This window comes from Chrysochloris asiatica, unplaced genomic scaffold, assembly GCF_000296735.1.
Source record: "Chrysochloris asiatica unplaced genomic scaffold, ChrAsi1.0 scaffold00003, whole genome shotgun sequence".
NCBI lineage: Eukaryota > Metazoa > Chordata > Mammalia > Afrosoricida > Chrysochloridae > Chrysochloris > Chrysochloris asiatica.
In genome coordinates, this window is record NW_006408521.1 from 23214874 (window position 1) to 23225289 (window position 10416).

The 10416-nt window shown below is 42.3% G+C and overlaps 1 protein-coding gene across 3 annotated transcripts in view; it reads right to left on the reverse strand.

Annotated features, from left to right (window-relative positions):
• RRP12 (ribosomal RNA processing 12 homolog (S. cerevisiae)) overlaps positions 1–5947 on the reverse strand; it is a 36320-nt gene extending 30373 nt beyond the window's left edge. For all 3 annotated transcript variants that reach the window (XM_006831201.1, XM_006831200.1, XM_006831199.1), the window contains exons 1-3: positions 5809–5947; positions 5055–5284; positions 1823–1906 (exon numbers count right to left, since the gene is read on the reverse strand). In XM_006831201.1, coding sequence (XP_006831264.1) covers positions 1823–1906; positions 5055–5284; positions 5809–5947 — 453 coding nt within the window. The remainder of the gene's footprint in view (positions 1–1822; positions 1907–5054; positions 5285–5808) is intronic.
• Between the last annotated feature and the right edge of the window lie 4469 nt (positions 5948–10416).

Consider the following 10416-nt stretch of genomic DNA (forward strand, 5'->3'; position numbering starts at 1 on the left):
AACCAAAGGGTATACTCTACAAGCCTGCCCCCTGGTCGCCAGCACACAGCCCCCCTCCCTCTCTGTGTCCAAAGTCCCCAACCGCTCCATCTCTTCACATCATCATCTCTGCCTTTCCTCCAATCGTGATGCCACATTCTTCTTCAAATAATCTAGCTTCACATATTATTTGCTTAGTATGCACACTGAATAAATATGGTGGAAGGATACAACCCTGATGCCTAACTTTACAGTTTTTAAACCACTGAGTATCCCCTTGTTCTATTGGAACAAATGCCTATTAGTATATGTACAAGCTCCTCATGAGCACAATTAAGTGTTCTGGAATAACCATTCTTCATATTATCCATAGTTTGTTATGACTTACAGTCGAATGCCTTTCTGTAGTCAATAAAACACAGGTAAACACATTTCTACTTTCAGCCAAGAAAATAAAGAACTTTACTTTCAGTCTGTCTGACATCAGCAGTGATATTACTCATTCTACATCCTCTTCTGAATCCGGCTTGAATTCCTGATAGCTCCTTGTTGATGCACTGCTGCAATCATTTTTGAATTATTTTTAGTAAAATTTTACTTGCATGGGATATTAGTGATATTGTTGATGATTTCTGTATTCCTCTGGGTTACTTTTCTTTTGAATAGGCATACATATGGATCTCTTCCAATCAGTTGGCCAGGTAGCTGTCTTCCAAATTTCTTGGCACAGATGAGTGAGTGCCTCCAGTGCTGCATCCATTTGTTGAAAGATTTCAATTTGTATTCTGTCAATTCCTGGAGCCTTATTTGTTGCTAATGCCTTCAGTGCAGCTTGGACTTCTACCTTTAGTACCATTAGTTCGTGATTATATGCTATTTCTCAAAATGGTTAAACATCAACCAATTCTTTTAACTGGTTTACAGTTGCCTTTTATGTTGTTGGAAAAAGGATAATTGCAATGAGAAGTTTTTGGTCTTGTAAAATTCTATCATGTATGCATCTTTTGTTATCAAGGCCATATTTTTCAACTACTGATCCTTTCTCTGTTTTCAACTTTTGCATTCCAATCACCAGTAATTAGCAATGCATCTTGATTACAAATGTGATCAATTTCAGAACTAAAGACATTGCTAGAATCCCTCAATTTCACTGGCTTTAGTTGTTGGTGTATACATCTGAATAATAATGATATTAACTGGTCCTCCTTAAAGGGATTTGAGCATTATCCTATTACAGACAGCATTTCAAAAGACAGATCTTGAATCTCCTTTTGACTATCAATGCGATGCCATTCCTCTTCAATCTGACATTCCCATGGAACACGGAACACCTGGCTCATGATAAGCGCCTTGTGTTGCTATCTAATTAATTTTGTTATTCTAAAGCAGAAGCTGGCAAACTTTTTCTGTAAAGGGCCAAATCATAAATGTGTTAGGCTTTCTGCAAGGATAAAACCCTAATGAGAAAGTAAATGATGTTCTAGTATTATCACACAAAGGATCATGTCCTCATCAACCTTCTCCCTAAAAGGATTCTGGGGATCACCAGAGATCCTTGGAGCACACTTTAAAACAACTTTTCTAAAGGATCGAATTCTGTTTCATTGGGCAAGAAAGAGAAAACACAGCAGTGGATTTGTTTTTTTGTTTTTCTTAAGAAAAATACTGTAGTAAATACTACAGACCCTCGCAAGCCACTTGAGAATGCCTGATGAGCCTTGAGCTGTTCAGGGGTGTCTTCCCACATCCCCACATGCTAGGAGCATCCTCCAATTTTGTCTTCTCTCTACAGCTGGCATCACCTGCCTCTTTGAACAATCAATCCCAAGTGGCCCCCACTCACCAGTGCAGCAAAGTACTCAGTCTCTGTTTCCTTCCCTCCCTGGGAGCGGATCACCTCGGTGACGGCAGCCAGGACAGCACAGATCTACATATGGGAAAAAGACACCTGTGACAGCTCCCAGACCCAATCTCACCCCACAACTTCACCAATTAACCTCCCAAGAAAGCTCAGAGACAGACAGGATGAACAGCATTCAGAGCCAGGAGTACACACCAAAGGGCTTAGCAAACAGAGACTCAGAACACATATGAAAGCTCCACCTCTACAACTCTCTTACAGAAATACCTACATAAGGATGCAAGTATTTATACACATGGCTTATTCACTACAAAATTGGAAAAACCAAGTGGCCATTAACAGGTAATTAATAAAATATTACTACAAACCACCAAACCCATTGCTTGTTGTTGTTGTTGTCAGGTGCCATCGAGTCGGAACCGACTCATAGCGACCCTATGCACAGCAGAATGAAACAATGTTCGATCCTGGGCCAACCTCACTACCGCTGCCCATTGCTACAAAGTTTATTATAACTAAGAGCAACCAGACAGATAAAGTAGAACTGTCATAGGGCTTCCAAGGCTGTCCTGGTATGGTGCTGTATGTACGATGAGCACTGAGCTGCTAATCACAAGGTCGGCAGTTCAAACCCACCAGCAGCTCCTTGGGAAGCCTACATAGGGTCGCTGTCACTGTGAGTCAGAACCCATTCAGCAGCACGTAACCATAAGGTCAACAGTCTTTATAGAGGCAAACGGCAACATCTGTCTCCTGCATAGTATGGCTGATGGGCTGGTACCTCCCACGTTTTGGTTAGCAGTGAGTGTCTAACCACTCCGGCACCAGGACTCCTTAAAGGATTTTTATTATATAATAAACAATGAATCATTCAAATTCTATGCAACCATTAAAACAACTGAGGAATAACTATATATATATTAACTAGGAAATACCAAAAAGTTGAAGAACAGCATCCATAAAATGTATCTCAGTAATACAGTGTGGATAAAAAAATCCCAAAATGTCTGGAACAGAGCTACTAATAAAGACCTACTGAGCACCTGGAATGTGGTGACTAGGGAGCCCTAGTGGTGCTATAGTTTAAGTACTGGACTGCTGACCATAAGGTCAGCGGTTCAAACCCACCAGAGGCTCCGCAGGAGAAAGATGAGCCTTGTCTGTTCCCGTAAAGATTTATAATCTCTCTTCTATGAATCAGAATCAACTTGGTGGCAGTGGTATTTTTGCTTTGTTTTATATGACTGAGGAATTGAATATTTTAAAATTTTTAATTAATTTAAATTTTAAAATGAATCCAATTTTAAATGAATACTTGGTTTCCTTATTATAAAACATATTTGGCACAACATGGGTATGTGAATCTACTTTTTTCAATTGCAACTTTTATTAATTCTAATCTAAATATAAATCAAGTATGTCCAATAAGGAATCCTGGTACAGGATACAGCACTCAAACACAAGGTCAGTGGTTCAAACTCACCAGCCCCTTGAGTCAGAATAGACTCAACAGCACATAACAACAACAATATCTGATAAGAATGTAAGCATCCAAATAGAGCTATCCTATAAATATACAGCGCATTCCTGATGTGGCAATGTGGGTTAACGTGCTTGACTACTACAAAGTCGTCTGAATCACAAAGTCCGTGGTGCAAGCTCACCAGCCATTCCTCAGAAACCCTATACAGGGTTGCTATGGGTTGGAACTGACTTGACAGCACTTAACAACAGCAACATAAATATACGCTGGGCTTTGAAGACTTAGCACAGTGCAATAAAAATGATTCTGGTAGCACAGTAGTTACTAATGAAACTACCAGCTGTTCCACAGGAGAAAGATGAGGATTTCTGTTCCCGTAAAGATTTACAGCCTCAGAAACCCTGTGAAGGGTCATTATGAGTCGGAACCAACTCCATGGTACTTAACAACAAAATATTACCAATCTTGTAATATTGATTATATGTTGGATTAAGAATTTTAGTATGTTGCCATTAAGTGCCATCGAGTTGGGTGCGACTCATAGCAACCCTGTATAGGGTTTTCAAGGAACAGCTGGTAGGTTTGAACCTCTGACCTTGTGGTTAGCAGTATAATGCTTATCCTATAGTGCCACACCACGACTCCATTTTTAGTACAGTTTAGTATATAATTCAATGAAACATTAAATCAGTTTCACAAGTTTGATTTTTTTTTTCTTTTAATGTGGATACTGTTGCTGTTAAGTGCTGCTGAGTCCATTCAACTCGCAGTGACCCTGTATCAGGTTTCCAAGGAGCCACTGGTGAATTTGAACCGCCAATCTTGCAATTCAAACTGATCTTGCAGTCCAGTGTATTATCCCACAGTGCCAAACTAGGACACCAAAGTGGATACTAGAAAATGGCAAATGACTTATGTGAGTCACACTACATTTCTATTAGACAGCACTAATCTAGGAGGGGGACTCCTGGTGTGGCGCTGTCGGATCAACACAGAAACCCTATACAGGGTCGCTATGAGTTGAATCCACTTGATGGCACTTAAAAACAATCTAGGAGGGCACACAACGTTTTCACAGTCATTTCTGCTAAGGAGTCAAACACGGAGAACTATCTTCCCATTTTATTTTCATCTCTTTGGTACTATTTAGAAATTCTAACAGAAAATATATAATTTTGTGCTTGCTAGACATTATTTCTAACCAGTTACACAGTATTGCTCAAGAAATATGTCTTTAAAATATTCTAAGTAAAAAGTCCTGTTGAGACTTTTCTAGCATTATTTATCATATAATAAAAACAGCTTGGAAGCTATTTCAACACTCAAGGAGATGTCCTTATAAAGAACAGAAAGTGGGCCTAGCCTTGTTCTTGTTGCTGTGTGCCCTGAGGTCATTTGACGCACAGTGAGCCTACACAACAGACTATACAACTCCCATAGGATTGCCTTGGTTGTTATCTTTTAAGAGTGCAGAAGGGCCAGTCTTTCTCCTACAGCACTTTCTGAACCACTGACCTTTCTGTAACCAGTCATGCACTTAAAATGTTGACCCACAGCCCTCCCCGTACCTTTCCTAGGAGAGCGAATAAGTGGAGCACATAAAGAGAAGGACAGATGACACATCATCCAGGAATATCAGCTGCTGTCACTCGACAGCAGTCCAGCCAGAGCTGGAGGAAGACCAAAAGCATGAGTCAGCCTGCTTGCCAACTCCAGCCCCTTGGCCCCTACCTCCTTGTGGGCAGCGGAATTGGACTCCCAGAAGCGCTGTACTTTGCTGAAGGTGACGTTTGTGCAGTCGGAGAGGCCGCTTAGGAAGGTGCAGGAGGACTTTTCAGTGACAGCTAGCTCCACCTCTTCTTCCATGGCCACCACAGGGGCTTCACTTTTGGCCACGCGAAGGGACCCTGACTGCAGTTCATTATGCAGCTTCACAGCGTCAACTGTCAAGTTGCTCTTTCCTGCGGGCCAGAAGCACTTGGTGATCTCCCACATCTACCCCAACCTCCCTCTCTAGCCAAGAGACCCACCCTGCAAAACAAACTAGCAGGGTCCAGACCCCAAATCCGAGTCGCTCATCAGCCCACTTTGAGCCTAAAACTTACAAAACCAGAAAGAAAGGGTACTCTCAAGGAAAACTTTCTTTCTCGCCCCGACAGCAGACAGCATAAACACCAGGTGCACTTAGCGCCTGGGAAAGAAATGAAGGTGAAAGCACTTTGCAAAGTGCCACCTGGAGTTAACTGCGCCCATGACTTCCAACTCTGACATCTGTAGTAGTATCCTAGACAAATAATCCCCCAGCTCGGGTTCCTTATCTCCTAAATGGGAATGGTGGGCCTTTACAGCTGGCTCCAGACTCGAGATTTTAGGAGGTAAAAGCTTCAGTGACTGAACCTCGACCCTTCCAGAATACCCAAATCCCATCGGGACTCAGGCCGGTCCGGAACTCCGCCACCGAACGCCAGGGCCTCGACCCTGCTACCTGAGGGACAACTGAAGAAGCGGCTGCGGGCTGCTTGGCGATGGCGGCAAATGGCAGGGTTGCTGTCGCTGCTATGACCTTTCTTCCAGCGCTTCAACTTGGCCGAGACACCAGAGGGCAACTTCCCCGAGCGACCCATGTCGACTCACTGGTCGCCAAAAGAAGGCTTAAAGAACCGGCTTCCAGGGACTCAGAGACACGCGCAGAACCCACGTGGGTCCCCGGTCCTCTTCACTTCCTCTTCCTCTGGCGTAACTTCCGGATTTTCCGTCCGTTACTATGACAAAACAATCAACATCCGATCTTATGTTTCCTCCAGGCTGACGACTTTAGCAGTGTAGTCTCTGGAGTTCTGCTGCTAGGGAGTCTCAGATTCTTATAAAACTGGAGCCTTATAAAGCTAGAGTTGTTTTGCAGGGTTAAAAAGAAAAAGTACTTTTATTTATTTATTTATTTTTAAATCTAATTTCAAAAGTTAAACGTAGGCCAAATTTATTTGAAAGGTCAAAACCTCCTCAGGCCTGAAAAGAAAAAAGCAGCCATTGATGCTCCAGACTGGTTTGGCTGTTTTCATTCACTACTGGGGCACTTCTTGACCCCCCGCAAAACCTAGTTAATCTCCTCTTTACCTAATTCCTCTTTGGAAAACCCGCATTCAATCCAAAGTGAATCTTTGCGTCCCTCCTCAAAATCATTCAGCTGGAATCCAAACCTTGCAAAAAACTCGCCCCTCGCTGAGCAGCATTCCCAGGACCTGGAATTGATTCATCTGATTTTGTTAGACTAAGCGCTTGTTTCTAGCGGGTTTGGGCTGGTTGGGCTTTTATCATATTCATTTCACAAATCTTTTTTCACTTCCACTGAATAAGATACATACAATCTTCTAAACAAACCAGAAGCCCACATAATTTCGGGATCCTAGTTTTTTTTCACTTGATACAGTGTGAATCCCCCCCTCCCCCATGTTTTTAAATACATATCCACAAGAAGTTTTCATAACTACTACAGCCCAGTCAAGACCTCTGGTAGCGTAGTGGTTATGAATCCGGCTGCGAACCTCAAGGACAGCAGTTCGAAACTACCAGCTGTTCCGAGGGAGAAAAATGAGGCTGTCTGCTCCCATAAAAAGATTTACAGCCTCGGAACCCTGTACAGGGTCACTGAGTCGAAACCGACTCCAGGGCACATAACAACAAAAAAAGATAAATAATCTGAAAGCACACAACCACCAATAAGCACAGATAGATAAAAAAGGGTAGATATCTAATGAAAACAATGAGCAGAAGAACTTCCGGGCTAGGCAGATGCACTAGCACAGACCCTCTACAAAAAAGATTCAAGAAAGCAAATGAAACAGGCACAGTTGAAAATCTTGGAACCCTGAACTTCAGATGAAAGGTTAGAGAAGTGGACTGAGTATTTGTTGGGAGGAGAAGCTGAGCAGGGATGGTGAGAGAGGGTGACTGGTAAACAGCCAGCCAGACATGGCACCACTGTCTTGTGAACAGTTTTGGCAACTTCTGTTGCAGATTCACACAGGTGACCAGAAAGGTGGGATTTCTTCTTTTTCCCCATGCTCCCCTGGTGACCAGAGGTGTAGCCAGCGCCCACCTTCATTAATCTCCAGCTCAGACCCTGCTTGCTCTCCGGCAATTCCCAACACTAGGGCCAACTGCTGAGTCCGACAATTGGCTTATCTCCAAGATGGGCACAGAGGGATTAAATCCAAGTAGGGGGCGGCGGGAAGGAGCTCTGGTAGCTTAGTGGTTACTGATGGGGCTGCTAACCTCAGGGACACCCTATGCAGGGTCACTATGAGTGGGAACCGACTCCACGGCATTTAACAACAACAACAAGGGGCGATGGGAGATGAGAACTAAAAGACACAAGACACATTTGAAATATAGCAAAGTTGGGACCAGGTGGGCCACAACACTCTGATGGAGATACTGTGACACAGACCTAGGCAGTGAGTTTATTTTATACACAGCTCAAGGGGAGGTGGTTGGGGGCAGGGAAAAGAATAGCATCTGGTGTTTTGCTGGATGCAGTAAGCGGGACCTTATCAGAAAAATGTAGTTGCTAGGGAAACAGAGATAGGGTGGCTAGAATGTTGTGCAGGCTGAGGCCCAAGGACATAGCTAAATACAAGGAAAGACCTTGCAAGTTCCCTGTGAGGCAGCCCTGCAACTTCCTAAGTGGAGGCGGGGAGACTTTGACTTGGAAACAGCTGGAGTTTCTGGACCACAACTGTTCAGTTGCAATCCTTCAGCTAAACTACCCCCAAGTCAGGGGACTTCGGCTCAGCTGCTCCCAACATGGTGGGGCCAGTATGAAGTAGGGATCAGCTGCTACGCTTTGGTGCCTGGGTTCAGGTGGGCTTGGCTCCAGAACTACAGAACCCAAAGACCCGCCAGACCAGCATTTAACCAGTCACCCTACCCTAGCTACCCTGTGATCCTAACAGACACTGAAACCAGCTCCATCAATGGCCTCCACCAACTGCTTCCCGATTGAGTGCCTGGAACCTTGATCACCCTGGTGCCTATAGGAGCCAGGAACTCTGCTCCTCCCACATCCCTCCCACACGTGTATCACATTGAGTTCCTTGCCTCCCATATAGTTTTCTCCTCTGGGTTCAATTGCTGCACCAATTTTTTGTTTTTGTTTTGGGGTTTGGTGTTTTCCTTTTCTTGTTTCATTGTTTCTGTTTGTTTATTCCTTTTCCTCTTTCTTCTCTTTCCATTCCCTTAAATTTTATCCTTTCTATCTCTGCTGGGGTGTTTTTTGCCCCTTCTTTTCTTCTGTTTCTCATTTCCCCTCTAGTTCTTTTTTCCCCCTTTGATCTTTCTTTACTACTCTCTCTTTTTACCTTCCCTCCCCCCTGGGTTTTGTAAGTGTTTTTAAAATTTCTTCATTTTATTTCCTCTCTTATTTTTCTGTTCTATAGCTCCATTTTCTTGCCCCTCTTCTCTGTTTTCATTATTCTTAAAAAATTTTTTATTTCTTCTTTTTTATTTTCTCTCTTGTTTCTGTCTTCTATAGTTCCATTTCCTTGTTCCTCTTTTATCCTTATAAGTATTATATTCTTTTTTTCTGGTTGCTGCCTATTTTTTTCTCTTTATTATTTTCTTTTTTCTTTGTTAGTTCCTTTTTTGTTTATTCTCCTTTTTTCCTGTGTGTATATGTGTGTGTCATGGGTTTTCTCTTTCCTGTACAACAGGAGATGCAACCATGTTCATACAGCATAGCCACAACCCTACCCTCTACCACTCCACCCACTGGGCAAGAGCCAGTATCAGCTTCTATATCACCTGATCAATCAGAGACAGCATCCAGCACCAGCCAAACACACCCTAAATGAACGACTAATGAGGATGGTGTACACACTTCCATTCTCTAACTCCTCCCACTGGGAATAGCTGGTGAGAGCCTAAGAACATACCAACATACAATCATGAATTCAATACAAATAGGACAACCCCACAATGTCCTGGGGGGGGTTGTCCTATTTTAATAGACAATTTTAGCTCACATGAGGAAACTAGAGAGAATGACTCAAACCAATAACCAAGATGCAGATCCAAAAAACATTTCTGAGGAAGAAAAGGTAATGGAACTGAAAAAGAATTCAAAAGAATGATATTTAGGTGTCTTCAAAGGATTCATAGGAAGACTGAAAAAAGCAAGAACACAGAAAAAAACTTCAGAAGAATTCAAGAAAACACTACAAGAACAAAAAGAGACAAAACAAGAGCATTTTTTTGAAACAATGTAAAATCTACAATTAGAAACCTAGAAGATTAATACAATGGAATACATTGAAAGGGCAAAGGAGTAGATTTGAAGCAATGGAAGCCCAAATTAGTGAGCTTGAAAATAATCTCTCAATACTAGTATGCTAGAAAAACAATCATGAAAAAGAATGAAAAAATCTAAGGAAAGCCTAAGAGTTATGTGGGACACCAGGAAGAGGAATGACTTACTGGTGATCAGAATTCTAGCATAAGAAGAGACCATAAAAAGTACAGAGAAAGTTGTCCAAGAGTTGTTGGAAGAAAGCTTCCCTAACATAATGAAAGACAAGAAGATGAGTATTTAAGAAATTGAATGAACTCCAAACAGGATAGATCCCAGAAGAAAGTCACCAAGATATATCATAATCAAAGTCTCCAAAACCAAAGAATCCTGAGAGCAGCTCAAGAAAAACAAAAAGTTACCTACAAAGGAGAATCAATACGACTAAGCTCCGATCTCTCAACAGAAGCCACGCAGGCAAGCAGGCAATGGAATGACATATACAGAACTCTGAAAGAAAAAAATCACCAACCAAGAGTCATCTATGCCCATCCACACTGTCTCTGAAATTCGATGGTGAATTTAGTTTCCTGATAAGTGGGAATTAAAGGAATTTGTAATGACCAGACAAAGAATGCTAACTGGTATTCTTTGGATTAAGAACCAACAACAGTTTGTTTATCCATTCTTCAGTTGATGGGCACTTTGGTTGTCTCCATCTTTTTGCTATTGTAAATAGTGCTGCTATGAACATTGGTGTGCATATATCTTCTTGGATTGTGGCTCTTTTTTCTTGTGGGTAAATACCAA